General features: G+C 50.7%; 2 protein-coding genes and 1 pseudogene across 2 annotated transcripts; 1 reads left to right on the plus strand and 2 right to left on the minus strand.

Annotated features, from left to right (window-relative positions):
* Positions 1-6,721: 6,721 nt before the first annotated feature.
* SAPIO_CDS0993 (uncharacterized protein) lies at positions 6,722-8,877 on the plus strand (the record flags this gene model as incomplete). The annotated part of the gene is made up of 4 exons (XM_016783658.1): positions 6,722-6,897; positions 7,043-7,718; positions 7,795-7,956; positions 8,014-8,877. The coding sequence occupies 4 exons, from the start codon at positions 6,722-6,724 to the stop codon at positions 8,875-8,877; spliced, it is 1,878 nt and encodes a 625-aa protein (XP_016645932.1).
* A 1,379-nt stretch (positions 8,878-10,256) lies between these two features.
* On the minus strand, positions 10,257-11,258 carry SAPIO_CDS0994 (annotated as a pseudogene; the record flags this gene model as incomplete).
* Positions 11,259-12,814: 1,556 nt separating this feature from the next.
* On the minus strand, positions 12,815-14,516 carry SAPIO_CDS0995 (uncharacterized protein; the record flags this gene model as incomplete). Its single annotated transcript, XM_016783659.1, has 4 exons — positions 12,815-13,155; positions 13,248-13,755; positions 13,866-14,051; positions 14,268-14,516. The coding sequence occupies 4 exons, from the start codon at positions 14,514-14,516 to the stop codon at positions 12,815-12,817; spliced, it is 1,284 nt and encodes a 427-aa protein (XP_016645933.1).
* Positions 14,517-16,613: the final 2,097 nt, after the last annotated feature.

The following is a 16,613-nucleotide window of genomic DNA, read 5'->3' on the forward strand; positions in this document are numbered from 1 at the left end:
GAGGCACAAGGTGTTTTTAGACCCTTCTGGAAAATGGCAGGGAGATGTAAATAAAAGACTAAACTTGAAGTGATGGACTGTGTAGATGAAAGGGAAGGTGAGGTTGTGTAGAGTGGATACCTCTAGTTTTCCGTGGAAAAATTTACAGACGCTAACAGCCCAGGCTCGTTCCTTCCAGAACAATTCCATCTTCAAGATGCAGTAACTTAAACTTCACAGCCAAAATCACCAAGGGAAAGTGTGGAAAGAACAAGCAAAGCACAACACACAAAGAGCAAGCTTTTGTCTCTCCTTCCTCAATTGTTAAAAGAAACCGAAGCATAAAAAGAAACAGAAACAGAAACAAGAACAAAAACTAAAAAGAACGAAAGAAAAGACAATAATTACAATGGAAAATGCAATCCTAAGGCCACGATTATTTCCTCCCAGCAGAGAGTCAAACACCCGCGGCGCATCGGGTTCGAGGATGGTTTGAACACCTTTGAGAGACAAACATTTTGACTAATGTAAATGCCAACGGTTTGAGAAGGCATCGGGGCCCTTTCTGTGTGTCTGCACTTGGTTTATTAACCTGGCATTGATTCACTCACGACACCAGCATTCATATGGACAATCAACGAATCGTCTACTTCGTACCTTTGTAGATGCCGCCTGACACAATTATACTTAGGCATCGGTCGCCACCAAGGACGACGATGAGCAAGCAAGGCTGTCTTTTGAATAGTCGGTCCACGAGCAAATTGCATTGTGATGCCCTTCAATGTATCTTTCCCATCTCCGGGTCTCCTCCAGTGCTTCATCATTGATCAACGCTCGTGACAATCTCAAACAAACTTTAAAGATTCAAGCGTCTTCGAATACCTAGCCTGGTCCTCGAAAGCGAGCCTCAAAGGGGTATGGCGATGTGACGATGCGGTTATTGGCTTCGTAGTCTTGAGGGGCCCGACGATTGGTGTGAGCCTCAATTTTGTCATGACCGGCTGCCACCCCTCGAGGTCCTCGCGACTAACCTGGAAGAGATCGATCCTGGCCCACCTAGTCTTGCCATTTACGAATTCACCATTGTATAATATACTTTGCACTGTTGTGCACCGCGAGGCCTGCCATGGGGCAGCCCCCTCTACTAGTCGCAGTATTGATCAGTTAGCAAATGCCGTTGAGGCCTACGCCTGTTTCAAGCCAGTATCACCTCCTTCACCCTCTGACGATTAAGGAGGCGGAGTTTGCGCCTAGGCAATATCCATTTCTTGGTTCATTCACCGAGGTGCCACTCAAAGTGCAACTGTCCATGGAAACCATGGTGACGACGATGGGGGACGACTTGGCGGGATTGTACGAAGTAAGATGGGACGAGGCTCTGTGGGGAAGCCTCTCAATTCGCTTGTCAGCGTCGCGTACGTGGCCGGAATGCCGGGGTTCCTTCTCCGAAGGCTTCTACGGGATTTCTTGTTTGATAAAGACGCGATGGATGGAGGAAAAAACTTGACTGTTTGAGGACGACACTACCCTACGAACTACACCACAGTCCTCCGTCTGAGTTTCTTTTCATGAAGCTAGCATTAAAGTGGCACTAGGCTCGAGGGATGGGCGAGCTCTAGCTCCGGGAAGCGGGCAAATGAGACGGATTGTATTCATCAACGCTCCATTAGGAATCTGATGGAGGGGTCGCTACTAGTGCCAACCCTTCGCCGATATCGTCTGGGTGGGATGGAATCAAATGCGATGGGAAATACAAGAGTAATCGGCACATGCTGACAAGAGGGGTGGAGAGCTCAGAAAAGAAGTTGGTTCTCACACACACACACACACACACTCACTCACTCACTCACTCACACACACACACATATACTATATGCAGGGGATAGATGCAAGAGAAGGAAGGCCAATTCCTTGCTCGATGATTGCTCGCACTCTTGTTGATTTCTCGACCAGAAAGGATGGATTGGATGTCTTCTGCATCGCCCACACCCCAAACTGTGACGGGAGATGCAGCCGATGCTGTTTGCTGCAACGCAACTCGATGGAACCCTGAGGCAACACTGGACGAAGTGGGTTCTTTAGTGTCGGTCGCATTTTTAGTGTGCCCCAACTTGAGAGAAGCTGCTCCAACTCCACTGCTTCGTACGAAGTTTCGTCTCTGGCGTATCTTAATCGCACACCATGCCGTGGAATATCCCACTCTGCCCCGCCATCGAAGGAGTTGCAATCGTGTCTTTCTCAGCAAGTTTTGCCATCTGATGGAGGTGAGGAACTCTGCAGAATACCCCCCAAATAGATTGATAATACTTGCAGCAAAATTTGATGGAGGTTGCACGAAGGAAACGATAAAAAAAAGCGAACCAGGACTTGGTAATGCACTTACCACATACCATTATCATTCTGGAAGGTTCAAATGTTATCGTTGATTTTCGTACAATTTCCAGGCGCAGGAGCTTGGCAAATCTCTGCCCCTCCAAAGCCTTCGTGCCCATTACGTCACGTTTTTAATTCGCGGAGATGAGAAACTCATAACAGGGAGGAGGGGAAACCCCCCCCCCCCCCCCCCCCCAAAAAAAAAAAAAAAAAAAAAAAAAAAAAAAAAAAGATACACTGCACATTACTTGTGAAGGTGGCTGACCCGCGCGCTTTCGATAAGGCCTTAAAAGATATGTCATTGAAGAAATGAGGATGGCTCCAGCTGAATGCTGTTGTCTGCACCTTGGCGACCCAGCAGCAGCCATCTTGGGATTAGCAAATGAGGGACTCATCTGACCTGTTATGTGGCAAGAATGCCCAACTCAGATTAGAACCAGATGCACTAGACGCTATACGGGTATCCCGCTCCCACGCGACGATGTCTCTTCCCCTTTTGACTTTTTGACGTCGTCCTCCATAGGTGGGAGGTCGCATCGATATTCAACATCCCACGAAGCTCGGAGGTGGGTTGCTTGGGGGTCATACTCCACGTTCAAAATGCGGGGGCAAAAAGTTGTAATCGTTATGAGGTTGTCGTCGCATACGATAGAAAACATCGAAAGTTGTCCCAACCCCAAGGCCAATATTTATCCATGGTGTTGAGAAGGGGCGAGAGGAGGGTATGAAAATGGAGGGTGTTATGAGGTCTGCCTTGGCGTGCCGTACTATCTACGAAGTACGCCCCTCCCTTCACCATACATACCTCCATACCTCCTCCAAGGGGCAGAAAAGAAGTGAACAGAATGACCCTCAAGACCTGGCAAGACCCCATACTTTGCAAATCGCACTACTACTTAGTAGTTAAGGAGGAGCCTGGGTAAAAACCCTGCTCGTGCCGTTTAGGCGAGACTAGCCACGAGACCAACCCCGGATAGGAAGCCGAATTACCAGTCGGCTCCACGCTTGAGTGGGAGCTGGTGTCATTTTATGGATGCGGTTAACTCTAGTTTGCCCACAGACTAGCAACACACCGCATCGCGGCGGGCCACAAGTAGTTTACGAAGTCGAGAATGTCCAGTGTCAAGGGATCGTCAAGGGATCCAAATGTGGGATAAACAGTTTTGATACGACCTACGGAGTACATACAAGCACGCTAGTGGGGGATAAAAGGAGTCGGCGCGACATCCCCGATGCAAGGCAAGGCCCTTATAAATCTTAAAAGACGAACAATTCTTAGGTCTTGGCCCTCATCTCGGGATCGGTGGAAGGTTATTAGCAGTGTATTATTCCCCAGATCAACGGATGCATGGATCCTAAGGAGGATATTGAGGTCAATATCCCGTCTCTTTGGCTTTTTCGCCTCCCCCGTAATCCGTAATTGCACCGCGTCGCTTAATTTAGCTGCAGTTGTAGCTTCACTTTTTGAGGAAAGCAGCATTCTGACCTCGCAGAAACGCACAGAGCGGCTTACACCTGCTTGCATCTTCTGTCGACTCTGCATTTCTAGCTACGGGGGACGTGAGGCCATGGTGCCGCGAGGAAAGGCAGGAGGCAAAAAAAGTCTTGGAATGCCGGCGATCCATCCTTGCTTCGGATTTCGGGGCTGGCTGGATGTGTCGGAGAGTTGTACGGAGTCGTGCTGGCAAGTTTCGTTGCTTGGGATTCATGGGATTCCGGAAATGCTGGAAGTGCTGGTTTGACTCATTCTGCAGACCCATCGATCCATCAAGTCTCCACTACCCGCTGCTTCGACTTCGTGTGCTACGCAACAGTGGTCGCCGAAGTCGAGGGAACAAGCCAACAGGCTAGGGTGCACGTTGAATACACAGGTACTTCGAGATGGTAATAGCGTTCGTCCAGTGGATGAAGTACATATACCCCACTAATTACCAGCGCATTCATCGACAATCGTTCCAGTTCCACCAGTGAAAACTTGGAGAATTACTTCGTAAATGGTTTTTTTTTCCTCATTCGTTTGTCACCCTGGTCCTTGCTTTACTTTCCTTTTACCTGCTTCCCCCTTTTCTTCTCTCTCGATGATATCGACAGCCAAGCAAAATAGTAATCTACAAGGAACACTCAGACTCGGATGATAATAATGTCTGACAATGCAGTAATAACAGTCCCTGGTGCAAAGAGTGGAGAGAGGGGAAGCTAAATCCTTGGTTCATGATACTCATAATACATACTTCATTCCTACTTCGTATCCCTTTGGGCTGCATATCCATGTTCGTCTGGTAGCCAAACCAAAGTAGCGGTACAAATCTGCACTTTCTGATTGCGGCTCTCTGTCCCACCCTCCAAGTCACCGAGACGGGCGCTCCGGCTGCGTCACAGCTTTCCAAGTCAAACGTCCAAACTCCAACGCCGCCACCGCCGTCGCCGCCGAGTCTGCCGCTCATTGTGTGTGTGTGTGTGTGTGGAAAAGAGGACAAACTTGATTGCAAAAGAGTGCGTCAGAGGGAGAGTCAAAAAAAGAGCCACTGGCGGCCAAGTTTTCTCCCACGCGGAGCCGGACCAGGGCGGTTCCTCTAAAAGTCCCTCCAAGCCTCGCTGCCGTCGTCGTCTCTGATCAACCAGACCATTTCTCTTCATTTTCTCCGTTCAATCAGGCCATCTGCCGCCTTGCCATCAATTGATCGCGAAAACCTGACGAGAGGTTAGCGAAAGCAATTGGTCCCCTTTTATTCTCCCAGTTGTCCCAGTTGCTGGTTGACCCTTTATTTTCATGTGCATTTTACATTTTCCGACTGTCCACTGCCTCGTAAAAAAATTATATTGGAATCGACCTTCCCTGTCTGCCAAGTCGCATCGATACCCGACCGGTTGGCTGAAGTTCATTAACTGGGAGCCTGCGACGGCCGTCTCCCGAACAAGGTGGTAGCATTGCGCTGATGCGATCACCTTATTGCAGCCCCATTCTCTCGGTCGTTCATCTCAGACGGTGCTCAGATCAGCCCAGGCGGTGCTGAGCCAGGCTGCTAAGCAAATAGAATTACAGGACCAAGGCACCACTGCACAAGGTTGGCAGGAGCAACGATACAGGTCTCTCTCATTCGTACGAAGTATTACGACGTTTAGCCCCTCCTCGGCACACCTTCCACCTTCGCCAGGCAAGGCAACCTCCGTCCTCCGACAAGAGTGCCACCCAAGAAAGAAAGAAAGAAAGCCAAGACTATCAGCAGTACGAAGTACCGTCAGCCATTTTTGCCGCCACGCCAACCCAGGCAGAGATACCGAACGACGTCAACTGGGCGTGCACACCATAGGTCCACAAATCCACGGATGCGCACTTGATACGACGCTGTCCTCTTTCACTCCCTTTCACTCCTATTTTACTGTACACGCCCCTAGCAACTCTCTTCCAAGCCGCCGCGCCACCCCATATTAGACTTGAGCGGCCCCAACCATATACGACGCTGCTAGTACGAAGTAGGGCACCATACGCATCAAATCGAATCGTGCCAGGGTCAGAATCGGCTACTTCTGCGAACTCAGTGGGACCAGCGACCGACGGTACAGACGGAACAGCCAGGCTAATAGCACCATTGTTCCCACAGTTTCCACGGCGCTGCTGCCTTATCCCAGCCGGTTTTTGAGGCTACAGTTGTACTGGAGTACAACAACTAGCGTACGACTAGTACATCGATACCCACATCCAAGTCCCACACCTCTGCGGTGACTCGACACTGACTTGATCATTAATGTCCGGCTTTACTGCTGCACTCCCTGTGGCGTCTCCTTCCCCAGGTATGTACGGAGTATTTACTAGGCCTTGTACCATTTTTCGTTGTCATTGTTCCTTGTCACTCTCTTCATCATTGTCCTCTGTATTATCCTTGACACAGTTATTGTCATTCTTTCTTTCTTCCTCTTGTCATTTGTATTGATCTGCTGGATCAAACGTAGTGGACAATCCATCCTTCAGTCCAAAGAACACACTTGGATAAAATCCCACACTTCGCCTCCCAAACCCACACCCACCCACACAGCTCCTACTTTCCCTTCCCCCAAACAACGATCACACCAACAACAAACTAACCCAAACTCTTTCAACCATTAACTTTTGACTACAGATCTTGGTCGTGTACAGGCCAAGCAATCTCAACTAGCAAAACAGGCTATGACTGGAAAAGTAGCAACTGGTTTTTCACCGTTGCAGTCGCCCATCCACTTTCAACCCAACAACTACCATGACCTCGATGCACATCTTGTTCGTCATGGAGGCGACGACAACATGAATCCCCCAGCATCAGATATGCCACCAACACCCACAGAGCCAGCTCCAACTTCAAAGCCCGATATGCCACCTCCTCCATCAATCACAATGCCGGTCCCCACTCCAGCGATGCCAGCTCCTGTGCCCATGAAGGGTATCCATGACATCCATGGCCATGGCCCATTTGCCCATCTCTATGATTACCATGGGCTGAGCCAAACAGAACCCTTCCCACCTTACTCTACGAGCCACCCATCAACTGCCCCAGGTTCACCAAGGTTGTTGTAAGTCTCATCCTCCCATTTTCTTCTTCTCTCATCTGCTTTGGGGGTCAGAGTTCATCTCCCTTTTGATATTGAATTACCCCTCATTGTCTTCGTTAAAACTCCTTGCAGAACACAGTCCAAGCTAACAAACCTGCCTCCTTAGCCTGACGAGGTCGAATTCTGGCCATACGCCACGCATCCGGCCCCATGCGACGACCTTGAACATCCCTGGAATGACTCGCTCCAGGGCTTCCCCCGATGGAAGGATCCCCGACCGTGATGTCGCCTCCAAGCTTGTCGTCGTTATGGTGGGCCTACCAGCTCGTGGCAAATCCTACATTACGAAGAAGATACAGCGATATCTCGCGTGGCAACAGCACAACACCGAGATCTTCAATGTGGGCAATCGGCGCCGTGTTGCTGCGGGCATAGCGACCTCGCCGAACCCGCCGGAGCCAACATCAACGTTGACGCCCCCCAGCGGACCCGAACAAGCCGCTGCCATTTTGTTGAATGGCGTTCCCGCGCCACTCCCCGAGCCCACTTCCCTTGACCTGGATGCGCCGAATCTGGAGAAGGAGGAAGCGGATGAATTGAAGGACCAATCAGCTACCTTCTTCGATCCCAAGAATGAAGCTGCGGCCAAAGTCCGAGATCAACTGGCTTTGGATACTCTTGACGAGCTTCTCAACTACCTTCTTCGACAAGGCGGCTCCGTTGGTATTCTCGACGCAACCAACAGTACCATTGAGAGGCGCCAGCTGATTGTCGATCGTGTCAAGGCGCGAGAGCCAAAGCTCGGCATTCTCTTTATTGAGAGTGTCTGCACAGATAAGGCTGTGAGTATCTGAATATGAACCCTTTTCTCCCCATTTTCAACGAATTCCTCTGATTTACTGACTATGTCTAAAACAGCTTCTCGAGGCGAATATGCGCCTAAAGCTTTCCGGACCTGACTACAAGGACAAGGATCCCCGCAAGTCGCTTGAGGACTTCCGAAAACGGATTGAAGCCTACGAAAGCGCGTATGAACCACTCGGTGAATATGAGGAAAAGGAGGATTTGCAATACATCAGCGTAAGGCGGCCTTTCTAAACAAATTCTTGGGAATGAGCTAACCCCTTTGCTTCGCAGATGATCAATGTGGGCAGAAAGGTGATCCACTACCACCTCAGAGGATTCCTCAGCACCTTGATTGCTGGGTATCTCACTACCTTCAACCTCTCGCCTCGGCAGATCTGGATCACTAGGCATGGACAGAGCGAGGATAATGTCAAGGGAAAACTCGGCGGTGACTCGCCGCTCACCGAGCGCGGCCGCGCGTTTTCCCGTGCTCTGTACAACTTCATCACTTACCAGCGCAGGGCTTGGATTGTTGAACAGCAAGATAACATGGCAGCTGCATCATTCCCTCCTCAGCCCGGCGACTTGACCCCGCCCTATCCCGAATACAATCGCGAAATCGATGAGAAGAACTTTTGCATTTGGACGTCGATGCTGCAGCGAAGTGTCGATACGGCACAGCTCTTCGAGGCAGATGATGATTATGACGTGAAGAATTGGGAGATGCTTAACGAGATCAATTCGGGCCAGTTCGAGGGCAAGACGTACGATGAGATCGCCCGAGACTACCCCGAGGAGTACCGCAAGCGCATCACCGACAAGCTCCACTACATTTACCCCGGCGTTGGCGGCGAGGGCTATCTTCAGCTTATTCACCGCATGCGCGATCTTGTTCGCGAGATGGAGCGGATTTCCGATCACGTCCTCATCATCGGCCATCGGTCGATTTGCAGAGTTCTGATGGCGTATTTTATGAACCTCACCCGTCACGATATTACTGACCTCGACGTCCCGCTTGGCATGCTTTACGCCATTGAGCCGAAACCGTACGGAATAGCGTTCCATGCGTACAAGTACAATGAGCAGAACGGGTGGTTCGACGAAGTCCCCAACTACACGCCACACCGAACGGACCGCTACGATGGTAAGGATTAAGATGGTAGTCCTTCACCGTTCGGCAAGGTCTACTCGAAATCATGACACTTCTTTACCTTGTGTGCGAAAAACTACTCGCATATTTACTTACCTTTTTCTTTGCGCGCGTTTTACCAATCACTCTACTCTACACCGGCGTTATCGTTTATTTCTCTTTTCTCGGATTCGTGGTTTAAGGCTTGGGAAGACCTGGGAAGCATGACGGCTGCTCTTTTATCTTCGACTCTAGAACGACGGCGGCTTTCATCTCTTTTATGACTGCTGTGATTTCGTTTCTCGATTTCCTCTCTATGCCGGGCATTCTGGCATGGCATGGTCTGGTCCTCTTGGCGCACACCGCTTGCGCCTGCCGCTTGTTTCGTGTTTTTACTGTTATCATTTTGTTCTGCTTTCTTCTTGATTTGTTTTTTGTCCTCTTATTTCCTGTTTACAGGCTCGTTATGGAGTTGGGGGCAAACCATCATGCATGACCAAATGGTTCTTATACCCGGAAGATCGATAACTGGCATTGATGTCTCTGCCTCGATTCTTTCCAAAGCAAATTCAAATTCTCAGGTCTTTAGGGAAATTCAAAGGAAATGGCGGGATTCGGTTTTACAACGGAACGGTTCAACAAGGAAAGGGGGGGTGGAAATCTCGGCTCTGTTCTTCAAATGGTTTCTAAACTCCCCACGGATTCTTCTCTTTTTCTTTTTCTTTCCTTCCGATCTTGTTCTTCTAGACAGAGAGTCAGCAAAAGACTTTTTTTTTCGCGTGAGGGTTGGTCTGGTCTGGTCTTTTTACAAACTTACAGATAGATTGCATTTCGAGGCGAGGTTAGACGAAAAGAAACGACTTGATACCCTGGCGCATTTTATAGAGTTTCTTCCCCCTTGGGATCGGGGGATTTGTTGGCTCTTTCGATTTTTTTTTTTTTTCTTTCTCTCTTCTTCCCTTTTGCGATGAATAACAGATTCTATTGCAAAGTGATTTTCCTGCATCTGGTTGATGATCTCTCGTCCCTTGCTAGGTTGTAGACTCGTAGAGGACAACATCACAATCATGTTGAGAAGGGGACCGTCCCTCGGAGAAGTTCACTGAACTTGAGAGTAACCGACAGCAGATGCAAGCATCTCCAGTAGATATAGACTTATAAGTGACGTTTCAGCTATAATCTATTTGTCTATCGTATTAAAAGAAGAAGCAAGGAAAGAAGCGACTGAAAAAGACATCGAAGGTGAGAGAACAAGGTGAAAAGGTAAGACGACAACAACAAACTCGACAAGGAAATCTAGGACAACCTCTATAAGAAAACCAACAACTGCGAATAGGAAGAAAAGCAAACAAAACCCAACCCAAAAAGGAATTCTCATCAAATGTGTGTCCACCTGGGGTCATTCTCAACTACCCCCAACAACAGCAGCAATAGTAACCATCTGCTGCATCCTCCTCCTATCAACCTCCTTCTTCATAACACAAACACAACTAGCAACAGCCAACCTCCTCATCTCCTCCTCCTCTCCCCTCTTCGTATCCCTCCACGACCCCAAATCCAAAAGTAAAACCCCTCCATTCCCAGCCGTGTGCCTCGTGGTCCCGGGGGTGCGGGTCTCATCGGAGCGCACGAAGCGGGCCACCTCTGCGACCACTGTCTCGGTGGGCTTGGAGGAGCCGGCCTCCGCGATGGGGAGGATGCGTTCGAGGATGACGAGGGAGTTGGCGCCGGTTTGTTTGCGTTCGGCGCGGGATGCGTAGCGCCAGGTGAATGTGCCCAAGGTAGGGGAGCGGAAGATGAGGGTTCTGTGGAGGGCGGATTTGGATTTGATGGCGATGGAGTTGGGGTTGCTTTCGTCTACTTCTTCCTCGCTTCCTTCTTCTTCTTCGTGTCCTAGGTTCTCATCGCTGTTGTGGAGAGTAATGATGGGCGGCTTTCCCGGCCCGAAACGGTAAGTAGTAGAGGCTAGAGGCGCAGCGGAGAGGTCCGAGCCAGGGACGAGCCGGCACGATCCAGAGCTACGGGCCTCGCGGACGGAGGTGTACAGCGGCTCCGTGAAGCGCGTGATTTGCGGATCGTGCGTGATGTCGTAGATGGGGATGGGGTCCGGGCGCGGAGGCGTGGGGAGTGACAGCGCCGGGTGGCCGATGCAGTCGATGCGGAGCTTCTGGGTGGGCGTGAAGGGTTTGTGGGTCTTGCTGAGGGGGGATGTGAAGGGGTCGGCGGTGGCGTCGGGGGAGATGTCGGAGTAGGACGGGGGGAGGTCGGTGGTGGATGAGGATGCGGAGGAGGCGGAGGCGGAGGCGGAGGCGGTGGTGGAGAAGGTGGTGAGTTCGTGGGCGATGGGGGTGTAGGGGGGTGCGGAGGAGGAGGAGGAGGAGGGGCGGATGATTTGTGCAGTGGCCATTTTTGGGAGATTATGTAGAGATATTGTTGTGAGAGTGTCTAGAACTTGATGGCTGGATTTGAGAGGAGATTTGATGAGATTTGATGTTTGATATTCACTTTTGTCGCGATAGATTCGTCGGCCAAGGTGTTGTTGCAGGTGGTTCTTCGTAGCTTGCAGCTTTTGGGCTCGGATGGGACAATTTAACGACTTCTCTTTAATGTTATCGATCTCAGTCTCGATGATCAGGTTGATTCTAGTGTGGTGTTGCGGTTCGTGATGCTTCAACATTGCTCTCCAAACCGCGAGCAGCATCCTCAATATATATCATCTCCATCATCGACATCGCCGGGATGCTCCTCCCAACTCCATCCCGACACAGCCTTAGCGGACCATCAAAATACGGCTAATACGCCAGTACAATATCACCCTGCCTCCCTCGAGTGAAACCCAAAGCTTAAGCTTCCTACAAGGCATGACCAAAAAATGGTAGTCTAGTCTCCCAGACCTGCGTCATACCGTCTCCAACGGCAATGAAAGAACGAAATGGAAGAACTAAAGACACAACCCAAAAGAGGCTTCTTCGGCATCACTCCGACAAATCAGGTGCAGCGTACTGAGGTACCATGTGGCTGTTCCTCCATTCTCCTTAGTGCGCCCAACCCCTTGCGCCGATCAACTGGGTGCTTCGCCCCGCTTCTGGAACAGAAGGAAAAAAAACCCGAGGAATACGGCGAGATTTTGGTGGGGTTCTTTTTGGGTTTCCCGAGGAGTACGACCCCAAGATGGGCCGTTTGAGGGTTGGGGGGGCTGTGCCCTGGGTTTGTTTAGGCTTTTGACATGACGCCTTTTGTTTGCGCCTTTTCCCTTTGAGGCTATGGCATTTTTACGATGAGTACGATGGCTAAGCCTTTGTGAAGAGATTCTTTTGATGGGGATGGTGCTGGGTGTTATATCCCCGAAGAGAGCGAGAATCATGGGAAAGGGGAGATTGTCCCCGCGAGTTGGATAATAGGGGTTTGAAGATTCAAGCGGGGTTGGATAACGAAACTTGAATAAAGTTGAGAGATTAATTGCAATGGCTTTCTGACCCAGTCAGTCCCATCCACGACTCACGATGTGGTCTCACATGTACGCCGGAGAATTTCCCCTGCCATCCATCTTTACCTGCACCTCTACCTTTCAGTATGCATTTCCTAGTGTTAGCTTGGGCCGAAGGCTCTTCAGGGCTAGGAAGAATGCGAAGGATACGAAGAAAACATGCAACAATACGTGTAGAGAGCTAGGGATTTGCATTACCGCCTATCCAGATAGGAGCTGCCTCGATACCTGTAGAGTAGTAAAATGATCGGGGAAAACAAAATCCAAAGATCCAACACCCAACTACCCATATCCACCAAAAGAGTCCGGATATTCCTTTATTCCCCCATCATTTTGTGCATAAGACACACGTTTGATATATCTCTTTCCAAAAGCCAGACACCAGTAACAGAGCCCAAGCCAAACCCAACTTCCTCCACCTTTTTGAGATATTCCACACAATTCCAAAACCCCCCGGCCCGATCTTCCCAGAAAGACTACCTCGTCTTCCCAAAGAAAGTAATATCCCGATCCAACTGCTCCTCCACCCACATCGGCCACGTATTATACAACCGATGCTCAAAGTCTACCTGTCGATTCAGATACTTGAGCCACCGCGACAGGCCCGGGTCGATGGCGTCCTGCTTGCCGCCGCCGGCAGGCCGCGTCGCGCGTGCCATCTCCTCGACCTCGGTGATGAAGGCCATGATCTGCTTCAGGGCGATCCAGTGCGTGGCGAGGAGGACCATGACTTGGTTCGAGGGGTCGATGATGCGCCGGAACTTGTCGTGCGGGAGCATCATCCACCAGCCGTAGTGTCTTCGTAAGGCTTTGTATGCTAATAGAATGGGAAAAAAAAAAAAAGAAATAGGGTTAGTCCAGCCTTGCACAGCGAAGCGGCAACTGCCGAGAAAGAAAACGAGAACTCACCATCGAACGACGACGTAAACAACTTCTGCACCCAATCAAGCAACAAGTCATGATACTCAATCTCCACCTCATCAAAACACAACGGCCTCAAATTCTGAATCGCCACAAGCGCCATATCGGACCACTCCGTCTGAATCAGCGGTAAATCCTGCATAAATGGCGCCAGCAGATTCTCGGCATCCTCGTTGACCATGTTCGTGAATATGGGGCTGACGCCCTTCATCCACATCTGCATGCACACGATGAGGATACCGCGCACGAAGGCCATGAACTCGGCCATGCCGTCGTCGAGCTGCACCGACTGGAACGTGAGCGCGAAGCAGGTGGCCACCATGGCGTTGGACTCGTCCTGCCGCACCTCGGTGGTCCGCGACATTTCGGAGAGGCGCTTCTTGATGGCGCGGATGGCTTTCAGACGGTGGGCCATGGCGAAGGTGAGGAGGGAGGGGTCTTGTTGCATGAGGTCGGAGGCTGCGAGGCCGAGAAGCGCGTGCATCAGGTATTCATGCTGGAGACATAAACAGGTTAGAAAAAAACTTGCCCTCGGAGAGAGAGAGAAGGGGGGAAAGGAGTTTGCACAACCTCTTGTGATAAGCATGGCACCTCATGCGTCCATACGCTCTCGTTGGCCACGGGTACGGACGGGTAGCACTTGAGCAGGAAGTGTTGGAAAAACCTCATGTCCTGCAAGCTGAAGAGGGGAATCTGGTGATGAGGCTGGTGCACAATCTGCGGCATCGCTGGGTATTCACACTTCAACCCTGTCTTTACGCAATGCCCGCAAGCAGGCTTCGTCTCTTGGCACTAGACGTGCGACGTTAGCTGCCCGTTTCCTACATTTCGATGGCTTCCGTTCTTTCCATGCAAAGGTTGGTATGTTAGGGATAGTGGGAGGCAAGCTGCCCCACCCCCAATTGGCCTGTCACGGTTCGTGATGAGATATTCAAAAAAGAAAGGCAGACAGAGAGGGCAAGAAAAAAAAAAGAAAGAAAACAGAATGGAGGTGGGTGTAGGGTATACCTTGATCCTTCGCCGCTTGCAATTGAAACATCCTCTCCGGCTCTTCGTATGTCCCCTCCGCTCATGCCTCTGCTTCTGGGTCGGCCGCCTCGACACCTCCGAGCTCCCGGGGTTCGACGAGCTCTCCCCGGGCGACCCAGCCACGGTCGGCGTGGAGGGTGACCGATCCAACGGCGGCGCCAAGTCCATGGCATCCTCGCGTAGAAAGGCTCCATAGTCGAAGTCGGTTGTTTCCTGAAGAGAGTTCATGGTTGCCTGAGGAGCTTTTGCTTCGCCTGAATTCTCTTCTTTTTCTCCTTTCGGATATTTCTTCTTCTTCTTTCTTTTCCTTTCTTTGATCTCCTCCTCCCGTTTCTGGCAGGAAATGTTGGCGCAGGGTGGGGTTCCAACAGGGTTTCTGCTGGGTGAGGTGAGATTGAGATTCCCGCAAAAGCTTGGTTAAATCGCTGCCTGGTGTACCTTCGATCCCGAGGGATTGGCAGCCCTTCTTATTGAAGAGGCTCGTTTTCCGCGCGACGGGCCGATGTGGATTCGTCACCTCAGGGGTAAGCGCTTATGTTCACTGTCCACGAAGCTCGCCTTGTAAGCTTAATTACAATGAGGTAAAAATAGTGTTTAAAAAAGGTTCAACGGCGATGAGCTGTTTCGACTGGGGGATTGAAAGGATCCATTGTCCAAGAAGCTCCATGCGTCTCATGCACCTCGACCCATGAAGTCAGCGATGTATACGTCACGTGGAGCGTTCCGAGTGCCGAGTCGGATTGCCCCGGGGCAGAGGGTGAAAGGGCGAAAGAATGGGGGGTCAGGAAGACAGGAAGAATAGTGAGTGAGGCAGTGATGGTTCCAACGGTCAATGTGCCGCAGGTGCAGTGTGAATGGGGGGTGGTGGGTGGTAGGTAGTAATCGCGACTCTGAGGCGGACCATCTATGCCCCGACTTGGGCGTAATCGAGCCAATGGAATCAATTAGTGCGCTGTGACGGAGACCCTCAGCCAGCAGGAGCACCACTGGAACGAACTCTGGAACGGAACAGCTTCCACCATTCAGACGCCAACAGTCTGAAGGTGTCTGCTGTTAACCGCTAGATTTTGGCCGTCCTCAGTGCTCAATTCATTGATCAATGGCACTGATGGCACCACTGGCACTCTCCATCAGCGGACCAAGTCCAATCCAGCCCAGCCCTGTTCAATGCTCCTGGCAAGGCAGAGTCCAGGGCAGATCACCAGTCTGCTGTTCGAAATTGACCTCTTCCTCTCCCCACCAAGCAAGTCAGTTGCGTCAGCCTGCCCGTATTGCCTCGACGAGTACGCAAGCCTCGTGATGCCATTCCCATTTCCCACCTCGTCGCTAGCAAAAGTGCGAAGAGATTCGCAAACTTATTTGCTTGGCATTGTCTGAAAACGGTCGGCGACACGTCTTCACTCATTTCTTATTTCTTTTTGGCTTGAAATCGTCTGCGAGACTCGCGTCCGTCCTGTCGATGTAACTAACCACCGACTAGAAGTCGGACTAACTTCGACCAGGAACGGATTTTTTTTAGCCCTCCCTTCTTTTTCGTCTTCTTCATTTTCTTTTCCTTTTCGCGTGAAACTCTGGGGTTCCTGGTCTCGGTTTCGTGCCTTTTCTACTCGGATAAGAACGGGTCATTTTGCAGGGAGCCTGGCGCAAACCTTGTTCCATCTGAAAAACCACGTCTTACACGAAACTTTGGTAGAACGGCGAGTTTCCGGCATTTCGTCTCTCCGCCTCTGACCTCATAGAAACCTGCCCCGTGGGGGATCGAGTGCAAGTTGCGTTCTGAAGTGGTACACTCAACAGAAATGTTGCAGTCACCAAGCACTTGCTTCTGGGCTTTTTAACTTTCCGCTTCCCCTCAAAAGAAAAAACACACCAAAGCCACGCGTTCCACAAACGGTTCCCAGGTGGCAAGCAAACTTTCTGCCACCCCGCGAGAGCTCTCGAGGAGCTAGCCAATTCGTCCCATCACTCAACCTTCGCGGGTGTCTCTCTTCGCCTAGGAAAGAGAACTGCCGGATGGCGGAGAACAAGAAGGGGGGTGTTGATTCCAATCAAAGGGCAGTCGACAATTGCTCGGAACAAATGACGAGATTGTTGCACTCAGTCAGATCGTCTGCCCAACAGCATATTGGCCAGTGATTCCCGCATTTGCCCTTTCTTATTTCCCAGGTATTGCCAGCCTGTCCTTGACTTGTCCAGCCGATACGCCCTCATATCTCAAAAAGGCCGGCGTAAATTGGCAGCAGAGAAAGCGTGTGACCAAGGATGAGAATATCTTTTCTGCATCTTCCATATTAAGACGAAAGAAAACCCTAGCCACGCAAAAAG

The sequence above is a fragment of the Scedosporium apiospermum genome, assembly GCF_000732125.1.
Source record: "Scedosporium apiospermum strain IHEM 14462 chromosome Unknown SEQ_SAPIO_0044, whole genome shotgun sequence".
NCBI lineage: Eukaryota > Fungi > Ascomycota > Sordariomycetes > Microascales > Microascaceae > Scedosporium > Scedosporium apiospermum.